A 16,487-nucleotide genomic window follows, 5' to 3' on the forward strand; every position below is an offset into this window, starting at 1 on the left:
AGCAAATACTAATCAATTCGATTGAAGTGTTTTCGATTATATGTGGATCATTGTTCCAAAATTGAGCTTACATTACGTAATATTACACGAATGTTGATTTAACGATCACGGCGGAAGAATGTATCCCTAATGGCTATATAATTTTTTGAGGGGACAGACCAACAGGCTAATCAGATAAATATGCCCACAGTGTACCCACATAGGTAAAATTTAAAACTTCAGACTTCCTATCAGGCCTCTAATAAAGATCAATATTCCATTAACTATTCACACTGGAAGATTCAAATTTACCGTTTAAATGAAAGCTACTGTACAAAACTGCACCTAAAATATGTAAATCTGGGGCTCTAATGGGTAGTATTAGAGATGATGAGAAGTGAATCATATACAATGTACTTGTTAGGGATCCATGCCAGAAAGTCATAAGGCCTGAGAGAATATCGAACGTAAACAGGTGTTGCAGGTGACACGTAGGTTACGATCCCTTTTATTAGAGAAATCAGTCACCCTTCTATGGGGAAATATGCTTTTGACCGGAATTATAGGTTGAGGAGACGAAGAATTGTGAAAAACTCGCCTGACGGAAAAGGGATTGGAAATCATAAAAAAGAAATATACCTATTGCATATTAATAAAAAAATTCGAGTGATAAAACCTAAAAAAAAAAATGAATAATGTAAAATGAAAATCTCGATGGGTGAAAAGTCTGGAGATCTGGGTGGTCAAGATAAAAAAACTGATCTCATTTTGCTGAAAAAAGTGCAACGTAAGTCTAGCTGCATGTTATTGTGCGCTGTCTTGCTGAAGAACTGGATTTGGTAGGGTCCAAAGATAGGGTAGAATATGTTGTTCGAATACTTTCTGGATGTAACGCTAAGCGATCACGTTGATGAAGACCAAAGACAATCTGCTGCCATGAGCAGCTGATCCTCTCAGAGAGTCTGGTGCATAAAGCTTTATACTGAAAATTGAGGATTGCGTGTTTGACCCAACGGAATGCTTCCTTTTGCTCGGCCAACTTGCTATTCAAAGGGATTCATCGCTAAAGATAAAATCTGGATTAGTTACTGAAGATCACGGTATTCAAGTCGAAGTTCCATTTCAATCGTTCTAGTCGACTTCGTTAATGCTCGGGAGTATAAAGTATACTAATTATTGAGTTGTTCTATAAATGAAGAGGACGACGTCTTCGCCACGATTGGGGGTTTAAGGTTCAGCAGGTGTTGATGGCTAGGATCAAGGCTGAATTCATTTTGGGAATAGACCTTATCAGGAGATATTATCAGAAAACCAACGGAAACGTGGCAATTTCTCCCGAGAAATAGCAGATCAACAGGGGTTTGACGACGCACTCAATAGTTACACGAACTTTGACTGACGCGAAGAAAACTATACCACTGTGAAAAGCAAAGGACCGTCAAATTCGAGAAAGCAACCAACCACGAGTCTACGGAATGGGAAAATATTGGGAAAGGGAGCATTAAAATCAAGAAGGGAACCAACTATAAACCGGTGGAATGAGAAAATATTGGAAAAAGGAGTATCAGTCTTAAGGAAAAACCCGCTCTTGCAAACTATGAGGTTTTGCGATGACTCTGCAGGTGTCCAGGATCAAAACCATCTAAGATAAGGCCTGCAAACCGAGTTTGCCAGAAGGCTGTGGGTGTTTTCTGGCAGCAATGGCGCAACCTGGCGAAGCTTCGCTACTAAATTTATTACTAAATCCAATATTTTCAACATCAAGGGCAATCAACCTCAAACTGAGTGGGTGATGCTCGTCTCTGATGTTGATCACATACGTTAACACCCACGTAGGGTCTCTCTGGCTAATTAACAAGAGGTCGACAATTTATTGAATGAAGCGCTAGAGGAGGACGTCATAAGAGAAATTTTATGATTGTCCTTGTTAAGAAGAACGTTAGTTCAATACGGTTCTGCGTGGCAACTTCAGAAAACTGAGTGACGTAAGAAGGACAACTCCCCATTGCCCCCTAGAGATGAAGCTTTGCTAACTTCATGAGATTCGATACTTTAGATTCAAAGACTAAATTAATTGGAATCGCTCGAAATCGCAATAGCATGGAATGGAATCACTCCAAAAGTTTTTATCCAGCGGTAAATGGATCATAGACCTCCCTTATTTCGTAAACTATTGCTCTGCAAGCGCTCTCCTTGAAGTGAATCGGTCCCTTAAATATGGCGCTGATCCTAAGTTCATGTGGTTCTTCGACGACGTCCTATGCTTCTCTTGTGCTTCGCTTTCCTGGAACCGTGACCAAAAACAGCACAATGCCGTATTGAAACTTCTAATCATCTTCCAGTAGCAATATCTCTAAAGAAGAAACAATAAATGTAGAATGAGTAAATAAAATGATTACTACCTACTAGGTGCTCTGTTTTCTATGCTTTCATAATCTTTCATGAAGGATTATGCCAGGAAACAGTTATGATAAACATCAGGGATCATTAGTCTGAGTCAATTTAAACACCCCCACCCGACATTACGCCTTTACTGCACCTCAAATTGTGAGAATCTTCACCTGCCTCCCTTATAACCGAGTTGTGGAAACTTGAATTGCCATTAGGGGTGCTGGGGAAAAACTTTAATCATTAAGTAGGCACGTTATTAGGAGATTCTCATTAAGTTCAATAAATATTCATTAAATAAACAAATTTATTTTGAGCAGGGTGAGAATAACGAAGAGAAACACTTCCCAAACATAGTGGAGATTTGGGTAAAATCGCTGGGAGTGGTCAAGCCCTGAAATCCTGAAGTTTCAAGTAAACAGGACATTTTTATGTAATTTTCAGCCAATGAGGAGCGTTTCAGCTGCGCATAGTACAAATAGGCGGGCTCAATCTGTCCCCAACACTCCCCAATGGAAAAGTGGAGTTTTCGTATCACTAAAATTTAAACATGTTTCCAATAATTTACATTTTAGCAACAATTTTCTACAGACGCATTTACAACTATTGCTTTGTTTACGTGCAAAACAATGAATTCCAGGCCCTGCAGAGACCGTTTGCTTAAGGGTCGTTTTTAGGTAGTTGGTGTGAAAACTCCGCCTCTAAACAACTCTTAGCAACGTTATGTTTCTATAACATAATAATGTTATGACTTCTCAAAAGCTTGCATGATCATTCTTTGTCCAGTGTTTATTCAAAGGGTGATTGTTTGCTCGCGTCCCGGATTAATGGGTTTATGCCCTCTTCGCGAGTTTTTGGGGAGTGCTAGGATAGAGGATGCAGATTGCTTAGAGAGGATTTTAATGTTCGACGTAACACGTGGATTATGAACCCTGCGATCAGTGGGATAAGTTATCCTCTGGGAGGACTTTCCGAGTCCAATCCGTTGTTGTCACCCTCAATGGCTCACTTCTCCACCTACAACTTTATAAAGAATTGTAATTATTTGTTTGATACGCCTGGGCAAGGTAGGTTAACAGCACTATACAAGCAATATGCAGAGGGGTAATTGAAGGAAAAACAAATTGGTTTTTAACACCTGAGTACAGGGATGAAATCAGCTTCAATTAATGTTTAAGCTAGAAATCTTGGTACAGAAAAATACTCGAGTTTAAGTAGTTGACGCGACTTCTCGGAGTCTCGATAAGCACAAAAAACGAAAGGCGAATATTTTCACCTTCGTCATTAATATCAACAGAAACCAAAACTTTCCACAAAAATTCCTCCAAATTAAAGATAACCCTTGCAGTTTGGCAACACGCATCACCGCTTCACAGCTCACGTCACATGTCACATCGTTTGTGCAACAAAAGAACGTTGCCACGCTACCATTCTTTGGATGGAGTAATTTTGTAAGAAAAAGACGTCAACCCCGAGCAGATTATAAGATATCATAATTGCTCGATTAAATTAGGAGCAAAATTGCCACCTAGACCGTTTGAGTGATGATTTTGAAATGCACCATGATTTTTCGGCCGAATGTTGCAATGTTATCATTTTCTGTCCAAGATGTGTCAATATGTGTCTCCGTTTTTTCTGGATCGTGAAGAAATCCAGAAGAACTAAAGAACACTGCATGATAGTTTCTGTCAAAAAGAAAAGTGTAATTGCCTCTGAAGTTTATTGAAATATCCCAATTTGGCAACAGGGGTCACACTTTGTTCCACGGGGTCCCATCACATGTCAACCCTGAAACAAAAGAGTGTAGCCTCGTTGCCATTTTTCCTCTTGGAAAAAGCACACCAGGCGGCAAGATTTCACTGTGAGATTGTAAATTTTTGTACTTTAGAAATTCAATGGATGTTGGCTGTGTCAAGAATAGTTCAGAAAAGAGGATCAACATGGATCTGAAGGTGACTTGCCCGATGAAAAAGAAAAAAATGGAATATTAACATCAATTAATCACGTTAGCACGCAAAACGCCTTAATGTAATTTTCGTGCAAAATTCCAAAACTTAATTTTATTTTAAAGTTATCCGGTATCATCATAAAACATGGTTTCTGTCTGGTGTGATTTCATGTGACTGCATTAATTTGTTTCGGAACGAACCTATTTGCAAAATGTAAAATGATAGTCACGCAACACAAACCTCCCCAAGCTTTTACATCACATTATTTTCTCTATTTCAGAGGTTCATTTGAAGGCATTGAGGGAGATAGCGGCAGCAACTCACCACTCATCAAACACTGAAAATCATAGTTTATTTGCGAGTCAAGAAAACGACTCCGGAGTGCAAAATTTAATGCCAAAACACATATTTTCGCAGGCCAATTTACTACCCTATCCCCATCCCTTGCAATTGCTTCAAAGAGACTCTATTGGTACTTTACATGATTTTTTTCAAGCAGGAATTGTAACTGCAATATGATTGCAGGCTGTTCACTTAATTTAGATCAAAGCTTATCACCTTCTATGCCAGGCTACTGCGGTTTTAAGAAGCGTAGTGAAAAAAGGCCGATTCCAGATGATCAAAAAGATGATAAGTACTTTGAAAGGAGAAGAAGGAACAATCAGGCTGCCAAAAAGTCTAGAGACGCCCGAAAAATGAGGGAAGATCAGGTAAAAATAACAAATCAACGGTACAAACCTCTAAGGAATTATAAATGTCCTTAAAAACTTTAAAATCCCCTCAGATCAGGAAGCTTTGTGGAAATATTGATGAAAAACCATGCAAAATAAAAAAATATATATATGTAGATAGGAACGTGGCAAAACTCTATTTTTCTAACTTTTCCCCAGGAAGATACCTACTGAACTAAATAGGTACTCCTAAATCTGCAAACTTTGGATTTTCTGCATTATCAGGCAACAGTGCTTACGTATCTGTCAAAATAGTACTGAAACTGAAAATTGATATCCATATTTAATAACAAATGACAAACGCATTGTTGCCGGTTCTACCAGAAAATCCTAAACTGGTAGTTGATTCGATTCAAAGGTTATACCTTACACAAAATACTCAAAAACAGATATGCCGAACAAAAAGATATTTTGTGACGTTCCCCCTTTTTCCCTGTGCTCTTTAACTGATATTGAGATGTACTTTATCGTAGGTGGCCTTAAGGGCGACAATATTAGAACACGAAAATGCCATTTTAAGAGCTCAGGTGGTGACCTTAAGGGAGGAAGCTTCGTCTTTGAGGCAAATGCTCTTACACCGAAAGCCATATGAGATCAACACGACAGACGCTCAATTATGTGTGCTTAGCCAATAATTAAGGTTAATTTTGAATATTATGATAGTTAATTTAAATATAAATAACGTGTTACAAAGAGGTAATTTTTTAACATAGTGTTTATTTGGTGGCCCTAATTTTGGTAAATTCGTAGATTTTTTTCCAATAGAACTATGACAGTACTGAGCGCAAAGTAGCCCTCAAACGAGCCGAAATTGCAAGAAACGCCCGAGAACACTTTGTTTCCTTTAAGCACTTGTTATTTACCTAAGAGGTGTTTTGTTAGCTAAACAAACCCTGATTAAAAACTGCTTAATTTCTTTATTATATTAGATACAGCTCAGTCTTATGTAAGGGCTATAAATGTAGATAATAACGGGATAATAATTGTCGAAAACAAGAAATCGCTGAATTAACTCAAAGTCCAACAAATCGGTACACTTACTAATTCGTTTCCTAACGAATGAAGGTGTCACTGCGACCTCCGAAAATGCTTTTTAATTCATACATCCAAGGTGACTTTGGCAGCTTCTTCTGGGGATTTGTACGCCACCTCAACATTGTTCGTCAGATTGACCGGTGCTTCGTGCCCTTTTAAGTATGTCTTATGCAGCACTAAATGCGACACACTGCAAAGGACACCTAAAGCACTAAAGACCTGGAAGGTGTTTTTTCCACCTATGTACTTATAAAGTAGTCCTCCTATAATGCTCCCAATGGAATAACCTGATGAACAAAAAAACGAAATTTGAATAAAGGGCTAAATTACTTTCTCTCTAAAGAACAGCCGAAACTCCTCCATGTTCAAACAAGTTCTCATAATTTTTGGAAAATATCAATAACAGAGGTTCAAGAGTATCTAATTCCAGTCTCAAAGGTGGATTTTGCACCTTCTGAGTGGTTTTAATTCTCAGAAGGAGAATTGTTGTAACCATTTACCCTCTTCAACGCTAATGAAAAGTTAAATCTGCTGCCAACTATCCTGCCTTTATCGCAACTTCCAGAACAAGAAAGATTATAGGGAAAAACCAATCACAACTTACCGATGCCATCATCCATTCCTGCCGCAATTCCCTGCATTGTGGCTGACGCCCCCGGCGGGGCTAACTCATTGGCATACGCAACGATAGTGGTATACGTTAAAGCGTAAGTGGGACCCTGGAGTACCAACTCAATCGGCAGGACCCACCAGGGGTTGGGCACGATCGAAACTAACCCGAGCCGCAGCGCGTAGTTTATGAAGCACATGCTGAAGCAGTGAGTGTGTCCGAATTGTTCCAGAATTTTGCCTAAATGATTATATGGCATGTAATAAATGTTGTAAGGGGAAAATATGCGACAAACTACCTGAAATGGAGAAGAAAATAACTTCTCCCCCTAGAGTCTCTGCCGCGACAATTAAACCTTCCAGGAGTTTAATGTTTTCAGTGTTCGCAGTTACCGCGAGGTCTTCCACGTACCAGAAGAGAAAATAGATGATAAAACCGTCCAAAACCCCCACCAAAATTGCGTAACTCACGAATATGATTACATGTCTGTTATTCATTAGTTTTGTTATATCTTTTAAGAGGTTCTTCGGAGCCTCCATGATTGGCAGCTGCAATTGGGTCAATGTCGTGAATCATCTTTATTAGACGGTTCGTGGTATATACCTTCAATCTCAGGCAACATAACAAATCCATGGCAGAGAAGATAACCAGGACAATGATTGCGGGATTGTAAGAAATTGTCTGTTCGGAGAAAACATTGACGGCATATCCCGCTATTAGGGCCGTGATTCCGAAGCCTATGGTTCCCCATACACGCTGTTTTCCATAGTCATATTCATCGCCTGAAAAAAAGTCAGATTTTGTTCTATGCCTTGCTGGTAGTAAGATATCAATGGGATTAGAAAGGGGAGATATGCAGCGCTCTATACCTTACATCTTTTTCATATTTTTAAACCCCTATGTGAAATTCGCAATTGAAGTAATCAAGAGAAATACGAAACATGCTACGTGAAAATTGAAACGAACAGAATATCTCAGTTTTCTTGTTGAACATTTTCGTTAGCGATACTTAACAATAGTCTCCATCCTGACTTAAAAAATGAAGGCTGCTGTGACCGGATAACAAACTATGGTCAGAAAAGGTTGTCTTAGCCTTTATCACGTATATTTGTTCACCTGAGTGACATGTTGCGACAGGTACTTGTAGCCGGGAAGGCTCTTTACTCCATTGACCGAATTTTCACAAGGATTTTATCTGCAGTTTTCTACTGGATGTATTCTTTTCAGATATCTCACTTTCTTATAAAATTCTAATTGTACTCACCAATCACATCAAAGCAAATTGCATCGCTAATGGAATTAACCACATTGAATCCGATTGTCCCAATGGACATCAAGATCAAAAACCCCCAGAATGTCTCCGATTGAACGACAGTAGTGTCCTCCGTTTCCAAATTTTCCATACACCTGATTTTACAGCTGGAGTCTATGGCCGAAACATTAATTCTATCGTCAAGGGAGCAAAGCTTGAAAATTGACGATTCGGTCGAGTTAATGAAACCGTCAACGCTGCATGATCTCATATAGAAACTGTCAGGGTGGAAGAAACATTCTGAGTCACAGGTAACAGATTTAGTGTGGTTTTTGCAATTCAACGCATTTGAGTCCTAGAAAAAAATTAGTTTCTTCATCATTGTTCCGCAATTGATATACAATTAGATTACTACTATTAAAGAACCTCGGCAGTTTTCCACGTGTAAGTGAGCCGTTGAGAAATGGCTCTCTTTACATGTGAAAAGCACCTTGTCCCACTACTAACAACTACTGACTATCAAATTACATGTGTCCAAAAAGTAGTCCTGTAACGAACCATCCACTATGGCTCGGCTGATCACTTTCGGCACCGGGATGAAAGCGATCAAGGCATAGGACAATGTCATGATGAATATAAGGAGCATAAAAATGGTTTTTCTGTAGTCTCTGTAAACGTCTACCAAAACACCAAAGAGTGGCTTGGCAATGAGGAATGTTACGGGTAATATGCCGGTCACAGTGCCCATGACCACAGTTGAAATGCCCATTTCTTTACCGTAGACTGAGAGCTGAGGGAGAATTGGGCCCATGGCTAAAAACGTTAAAAGATGTGAGGAAAATGGAATATAAAAATATTAAAAAAAAGTAACCACTTACCCGACATGAAAAAAAAGTAGTGCGCCTTTATAGGCAATAAATAACGGTTGATCTTCATTGTGGCTTGATCGTAGTCATCTAGAAGCAAGATGCAGTTGCAAGAAATCGTTAAAAAATACAACAGGAAACTGACTCAAGGGTATGCGTGGAAATGTTATTAGCACAACCCCAAATTACTTATCTTATCCGTGATAACAAATAATTATGGGACTATTGTAGATTCTATACAGAAATCGCTATTTCGGGGAAAAAAAATGTGCGCAGATAATATAATATCGATTTTGTCGAGTTTTGAGGCAACTTAAATATTCTTATACATAGATTAGCTTATTGCTATGCAGAAGACTTGATTAACATTAAAAAAATTGGGAAATACAGAATTGTTGAAAACTGAAGGAAAAATCATGGTTGCAAATGAGGTAACATGAAGGAGTTCCTGCCAATTTATTGCGAAATGCAAATAACCACTTTATTTAATGAGCTGCTTTAGCTATATCACTACATTAATATTTCTCATTTGGTTGACCTTACTGATAATTTCATACAAAGCAAAATGCTTAAATAACTAAAAGAAACAAAAGACAAATTAATTTCCTTTCAAAAAAGTTATGAAATTCTGATGTAAATTTACATAAGTAGCAATAAATGGATTAATAAAAGCACCAGCAGCAGAGATCTATCCATCGTACCTTGCCCTCGTTTTCCGATCTCAACACACGAGCGTTCGTTCCCCCAAGGTCCAGGCCTAGTTTTAATTTCCGTACTTTTGCTCATAACCAAAATTACCCAGCATCTTTCACGCAACGTTCTTACTGTTAATATATTACTCACATCATTCGAGTTCCAATTCCTTAGCAAACAGAGGTCAAGCTGTTCTAAAATATGCTTGAACTTGACACCAAACTCACTGCTAGGCGCATGTGATACTCGCACCACGACACTAACTGACTGTTAAGTTTGCGCAACTAAGCATTAATATTTTCCATTTTAATTGAAAGGGGTTTTAAGCGGAACATCAAAGCATTAAATTTTCGTAAATGAGCGTTTTTATCTAACCTTGTCTGGAGATAGGTGAATGGTTATTTAAATGTGGAGGATGGTTATTAATAAGTGCAGGTGATAAAAACAGCTAATTGCAATTATTTAACGAAAATCAATTTCTTTTTGTGAGGAACGAGAACTGATATTGCTCGTGAAGCATTGATAATAATATCACTATGTCATTAAATCAACAGTATTAAACAGATATTATGTAGCAACCGATTAGAAGAGTAAATTTTGCATACAATTGCATAGGCAAGAGGGTAACAGTGAGATATAGGCTCCATGTAGGTTTTATCTCCTTAAATTAGTTTGTTAATACTTATATATGCCACATATAAGCATCATAAAACTTATGCTATATAAATTATACTATGATAAAATATCACAGTATGATTTATGACTCATAAATAACTGTAAACGACTGAATGATAGATCGGGAGATGAGCACATTAACCCGAATTTGTTTATTGGTAAACGTATCTTACCAACATTAAATGCAATATAAAGTCAAAATGGACCCTATTATGTACTAACATGTTCCTCTGTTACTATAACAGCTAATTACGGAATCACCAATTGGGAAATGCATAATTTTACGTAACGAGTTGGATTTACCGAGACATGCAAAGCTAAGTTTCGTAACATAACACGAGTTGCGGAGTGTTCACGGAACCATCAGTTAAAAATTGTATAATTTTATTTAACGACTTGGTCGAGTAATATCGGTCGAAGTTCCGCAATGACACGAGTTACACAAAATAAATTTCCTAACGAGTTTCATGCGTGATTTAAGCACAGTTGGCAAGGAGGAATATTAAACATTGCGCAAAAGAAGAGTTTAGAAGGGGTCAGGTTAGAGTCGAGAAGAGGTCAAAACGAGATTACCACGATTCTATAAATTCAGTAAATTTTTAAAGATAACAAGAACCATAACTTTTAAATTTCGAAGTGCTATCTCTAATAATTATGGACAATGCTTCTTACCATTCTCCAATTAATAGCAGCAGAAATAAATCTAGAGGCTGCGGCAAAAAAAAATAAATTTAAGCTATATCAAAAATAAATACCTTTTAGAAACTCTTTCATTTAAGACGAATTATGGAAAATGGCAATGCAAAACTGGCCTACTAAGAGATTCAAGTTAGCGTTCTAATGGTTCTTTGGTAAAATTTTATTCTATATCTATCTAACCATGTTATAAATACAAATAATCGGGTGTTTTAGAAGTCACACACGAGCTCTCTGAATCTGACTCAAGGCATGACTGAGCCATCCGGTATTTAGAATAATTGTCCTTTAAAGTATTCACACTGTAGTTCAATGAAGAATTGTTGTTAACAAACTAGTGCGCATAAAATGGCACTGAATTAACCCGATTTTTCATAATCAGTATTTTGGTGCCAGATTACTCATTAGGCACAGTAGATGTTCGCCCATTAGTTGCCAGAAAAATCAAAGTAGTAATTTTTAATTCTGAAACTAATTGTTGGATAAATTAGGTTTCTATTGTATCGGAAAATGTCCTCAGGAAAATTGCATTCGCCATATTCTCAAGATACATAATACAAACTTACAAGAAAAAAATACTTTTTTTATATATGATAATATTACATTATTTGTTTAGAAAAATATAAAAGCGCCCGTGGGATATTATTATTATTATTAAAGTACCCTTAAACCAGAACCATCACTGCCGCTTAGACGGAAAGTAACAAAAGTGCTGTTATTTTCTACCAGTGGTGCAAATTTGGTATTTTAATATAAATAGCAAAACATTTTCGGGATGTGCACATTTTCTGTTGTCACTCGGCAAAGTTAGAGTTTATAACAAGAAGCGCTCAATTGAAAATAAGAATTTACGAGCCTATACGATTGTGTCTAAGTGCGCTCTAGACTTCCTAGAGACTATTCATCATTTTCGTACAAAGCCATTGTAACTGAAGCCATCAATTTAAATCGTTATAATTCTACGCTTTAAGAGACATAATAAGATGTAAAAAACACAATTCCGAAGACCTCGTCAGTGACTGTTGGTTAACAACCTTTTAAGTACCTGGTTATACCAAACTAAATGTCAATACATATGCCGAATTCTCGGTAAAAGAACACTTGGGTAACTCAAAAGTTTAAAACCAGTAATTAGCGCGGAATTACCCCGGACCACATATACGAAGATTGGCATATCCGAGAATCCACGGTAGTTCCAGTCTGTGGCCTTCAAATAGACGCCTGACACACGAATAAATTGACCAGTGGTGATGAGCATTGACGGCGTAGATATTGTGGTCAAGAAAATTAAATATATTAGACGTATAATCATGATTTTTTTACTTAAGAATTTGCATGGGGACTATAGTCTTGTGTCCTTAGATACGTTTTTCATGATTATAAAAAATACCAAGGGGGACGTACCACAACCCCCTTCTGCAGCAGGTGCTCAAAATATTGGGGTTTGTCCGCAATCCCCCTAGGCACCAGTCTAAAACCACTATGTTACGCTCCTGCTCCGTCTCGGGAATAAACGTAAAAGAAATGAGCAACAAATCAAAACGAACGATTTGGAAGCATAATAATGAAAATTATCTGCATTGGCTTTCGGATTGTCCAGCCGGTCACAAGCAAGTACTTCTTGGCTTGGCGGCAACATGATCGCCTTCGAAAAAGTGTTTCAGGTCTGTTTTGTTTATTATATGTGTCTGATCGTGTCCACCCATGCTGAGAAATGTGAGTATATTTATTTAATTAATACAATATATTTAAATAATTATTTCTGAAATCCCGAGTCAATACGCCTACTTGAATGGTGTTTGTTAAATGATAATTAGTGATAATGATGTTAAATTAGCATTAAAACAATATAATTGGTGATCCCAGGGGTGTTGCAATTTAATACCAAAATATCGTTTTCGGATTTACTCCTTCAGTTCTTGTTATAGATTCTATCTCTTTTGCCACATTTTCGCTGTGTTGCTAAATACGCTTATAGCAATAAACACTGAAACCTGAACTACTTAAACTAAAAGAAATCATCTAATTAAGGCTGAAGATTATCGTATTCTTCATTTCTTCATTTATGGCGGGTTTAAAATTAGATATACCCCGAGATATGATTGTATGAAGAAATCTTTGTGAACGCAGTAGTACCTGCCAATATAGACTTTAATTAATCCTTTTATGCACACAGACAGAATCTGCGTGGTGGATGGCAAAGAGGATTACAAAAACTCAGCAAGGTACTGCCCAAAACTGGACGAACAAGATAGTCCAGTTGAGTGCGTCGTTGCCTTAGACAGGTCAGTTTTTACCATGATAAAGTTCGGCCTAGGTGTATTGTTAATACAATTTGATGTTATCAAGTTAGCATAACACCGAAGCGGAAATTCCATCTACAATAATATGATCTAATAAGAATAATTAAACCCGAGAGTTAATATGTGTGAAGGATGTCTGTCGACACACGGTTATGTTGATAGGGAAATACGTGTAGTTTTCCTTATTCAATTGTACGTAAGTAAAATTCTTGTAATTTATCAGGCTGGATTGCTTGAGGCGCATCCACAAAGGAAAAGCGGATTTTGGGGTCTTCACCGCCGAAGATCTGGTAGCAGCTTCAAATTCAGACATGGAGCTTTTGATTACCAACGAGCTGCGATTTTCCCCAGGTAAATATGTGCCCGCAAATGGTGTGAAAACGAGGCCCAAAATTTGTGTTTGAAAGTTTTGTAACTATAATTCAATATTCACTTTCCGCTCCGATAAAACAGGCAAACTCATATAGAGCGCGTTTCGGAAGGAAATATGTATTCAAACACTCAAAATCCAAAAATGAACCTGCTTCCTGTATATAACTTGGGTCAATTTAACGTCTAGTTGATCACCTAGAACCCTTCATTATTTCAGATCAGGCATTCGAATATGAAATTGTCGCTGTGATATCCAAGAGCTCTGGCATAAAAAGCAAGCACGACTTAAAAAGCAAACGGTACTGCCATCCTGGCTACGGGTATGAGGCTGATTGGACCAAGATCTTATCTAATGTAAGTCACTGCAGCACAAACAACTTTGAAGTTTATTTAAACGCATGCACAGTACTTTGAGGCATTAGTGGTTACCCCTCAATGCGACCCCCAGCTCACTATCGTTGAAAACCGCGTCAAAGCATCCTCCAACTTCTTTGGGGCTGCTTGTAAAGCTGGCCCTTGGACCAACGACGCTGTGTTGGACTTTCAACTAAGTAATTTTTGCTCTTATTTCATGAGAGAAACTTACCCAAAAGTCCTCGCTTCTAGAAAGAAAATATTCCAATCTTTGCAGCCTCTGTTATGACCCCAGAAAATGCTCCCAACAAGACAAATATTGGGGCAGAAGGGGGTCTCTGTTATGTTTAACTGATGGTGCTGGAGATGTGAGTTGGGCGCGCCTGGAAGATGTGAGGCAGCATTTCGGGATTACCCCAGGGGGGCAGGAAGGCAACCCTGAAGAATATAGTCTGTTGTGTCCTGATGACAGTGTGATGCCTTTAAACACCTCTTCGCCTTGCATTTGGGTGGTTAAACCTTGGTCTGTAGTCGCAAGTAGGATGTTAGTATTGATTTGCAGTAACCAGGGACTGGAAATTTGATTCGCTAATTTCCAGGTCAAAAACTTCAGGAGTTCAATCATTGATAGGCAGTTTGGACCATTCAATTCTGGACAAAAATGTTTCTTCATGGAAATTCAATCTTCTAAACCTTATAGAACCCATATATCTGACAGCTGAGATGATCAATCCTATCATATCCATTGAAACATACTTCCGCAGAGCTAAAGGTAGGTAGAATAATGCTTTTGCTGTCCCAGATTTTTTTTACTGTTTATTTAGGTTTTTTAAGCGCAAACAGCTTCTCGGCTTGTCACCCCCCCAGAACAATTCGCATTTGCACAACCTCTAACATTGAAACATCCAAATGCTCTTGGCTAAGGGAATCTGCAGCTGTTTATGGCATTGAGCCAGATCTTGATTGCTTGAAGGCAGATAATAAAAGCCACTGCATGATGGCGCTGAGTGATAGAGCTGCCGATATTGTGGTGGTACCTCCTGATTTAGTTAGCACTGCTACGAGGTAAGATGGGAGCCTGAAGAAACTATAAACGACATTTTCAAATTTCGTGAGATAACAGAGTTATCTATAATTTTCAAAGTTCGCTAAAATTTCAACAGTTTCTCAAAATTTAGGGCTTAACGATTCATTCAGCTTTTCTCTGTCAATTTCCAGAAACTACCCCCTGAAAACTCTATTCTATGAAACCGTATTAGAGCCATCCAAATACATCGTAGTGGCACTAACAAGGAAAGAGACCAAATTGAAAAGCCTCGAAGACCTACGAGGAATCAAAGCCTGTTTTCCCAGTTACGATGGAATCGCATGGCATTCGGTTGCTTATACCTTACAGCGGAACCATTTGATTGGTAAAGAACTTTAAATTCTTCACTAGATACGCCACTGAATGTGTCAATCTTACGGTGAAAAATTTCTAAATTCTTAAAAGTATATTGAAATTGAGGTAAATGTCGAAAATCAGGGACGTGCCGAAAGAAGTTGCTTATACGTACATTAGTCCTGTTTTGTTGCTTTCGAAAAATAAAAAACCAGGGGCGGTCCCCAAGGGGCAAATAGATATTTTAATAACAAAAATAAATTAATATTAGGATGCACCATCGACCGAGACATGGCTACTTTCTTTGGACCTTCTTGCGTTCCTAACAGCCCTGGAAATCTATCAGAAAATTTGAGAAAGGAATGCCAGCCAGACTTTCAGGGAGAAAATGGAGCGCTCCATTGTTTAGCCAGTGGAATTGGGGATGTTGCTTTTGTGTCCAGCAACTCTGTTAAAAAATTTGCAGAAGGTTTGTTAGTACAATATCATTATTCGATTTAAAACACGCCAAAATCGTTCCAGATCTGGTTAACGACTTTGATTATCCAGACATTCGGAACCAGGTTGAAAACTTCCAGGTCAACTGCCTGGAAAAGAACCAGCCCTGCCACTTAAGTTGGTCACCTCCGGGTCAAGCAATGATTAGGGCGTCCAGCTCGGACGTTTGGATTAAGGACACTTTAAACGTGTTTCTGAATCTGGATGGACTATTCGGAAAACACTTCAGAGACCCCACTAATGCGTTTACCATATTTGGAAGGTGGGTTTAATGTCCGGTGGGCGCTGGGTAGTAATTTTTGTGCATGTAGGTATGATGGGACTTCAAACGTGCTGTTTCACGATGCGACTGAAAAGCTGAGGGACGTACCCATGGTCAAGAACACAGATATAATGGATTTGTCTTTTGAGAGCGTTTTGAAAAGGGAAAAGGTGTGCTACCCTGCTTCAAGTAGCAATAGAATTGTATCTGTTGAAGAGTGGTTTATAGTAATATTAGGGGTTTGTTATTGGTATAATCATTTGTGATTGTGGAGACTCTATAGAACTCAGGTAAAAATTCTCGTCTGTGATATATGTATATAATATAAATATGATAATCAGCAAAAGATTGTTTTTGTTTGAATTTTCCGTGGAAAATTGCGGGGAGAACTCTATCCTCGGGAGCAGTTTAACTGTCAAAATTAGGAAAAAGCTTTAAGGTCA

At 38.1% G+C, this 16,487-nt stretch overlaps 3 protein-coding genes across 4 annotated transcripts; 2 read left to right on the forward strand and 1 right to left on the reverse strand.

Annotated features, from left to right (window-relative positions):
- Positions 1 to 3,203: 3,203 nt before the first annotated feature.
- Positions 3,204 to 5,682, forward strand: LOC136417402 (transcription factor ces-2). The gene is made up of 4 exons (XM_066403077.1): positions 3,204 to 3,434; positions 4,597 to 4,788; positions 4,842 to 5,026; positions 5,521 to 5,682. The coding sequence occupies exons 1-4, from the start codon at positions 3,293 to 3,295 to the stop codon at positions 5,680 to 5,682; spliced, it is 681 nt and encodes a 226-aa protein (XP_066259174.1). The 5' UTR covers positions 3,204 to 3,292.
- Positions 5,683 to 5,876: 194 nt separating this feature from the next.
- LOC136417489 (major facilitator superfamily domain-containing protein 6) lies at positions 5,877 to 9,814 on the reverse strand. 2 transcript variants are annotated; one of them, XM_066403195.1, is made up of 8 exons: positions 9,512 to 9,611; positions 8,823 to 8,900; positions 8,462 to 8,757; positions 7,957 to 8,299; positions 7,296 to 7,474; positions 6,991 to 7,240; positions 6,687 to 6,932; positions 5,877 to 6,369 (listed from the first exon to the last, which is right to left on the reverse strand). In XM_066403195.1, the coding sequence occupies exons 1-8, from the start codon at positions 9,594 to 9,596 to the stop codon at positions 6,146 to 6,148; spliced, it is 1,701 nt and encodes a 566-aa protein (XP_066259292.1). In that variant the 5' UTR covers positions 9,597 to 9,611; the 3' UTR covers positions 5,877 to 6,145. The 2 variants fall into 2 exon arrangements, with proteins under 2 accessions (XP_066259292.1, XP_066259293.1); XM_066403196.1 differs by lacking the exon at positions 9,512 to 9,611 and adding an exon at positions 9,654 to 9,814 and having other exon boundaries at positions 5,879 to 6,369.
- Positions 9,815 to 12,440: 2,626 nt separating this feature from the next.
- Tsf3 (Transferrin 3) lies at positions 12,441 to 16,362 on the forward strand. The gene is made up of 12 exons (XM_066403189.1): positions 12,441 to 12,590; positions 13,051 to 13,159; positions 13,401 to 13,528; positions 13,767 to 13,903; positions 13,956 to 14,100; positions 14,156 to 14,447; positions 14,503 to 14,675; positions 14,728 to 14,968; positions 15,122 to 15,315; positions 15,556 to 15,753; positions 15,807 to 16,044; positions 16,094 to 16,362. Exons 1-12 carry the CDS (start codon positions 12,512 to 12,514, stop codon positions 16,308 to 16,310), a joined length of 2,151 nt encoding a protein of 716 aa, XP_066259286.1. The 5' UTR covers positions 12,441 to 12,511; the 3' UTR covers positions 16,311 to 16,362.
- The last annotated feature ends 125 nt before the right edge of the window (positions 16,363 to 16,487 follow it).

Source organism: Euwallacea similis, chromosome 28 (assembly GCF_039881205.1).
Source record: "Euwallacea similis isolate ESF13 chromosome 28, ESF131.1, whole genome shotgun sequence".
Lineage (NCBI taxonomy): Eukaryota > Metazoa > Arthropoda > Insecta > Coleoptera > Curculionidae > Euwallacea > Euwallacea similis.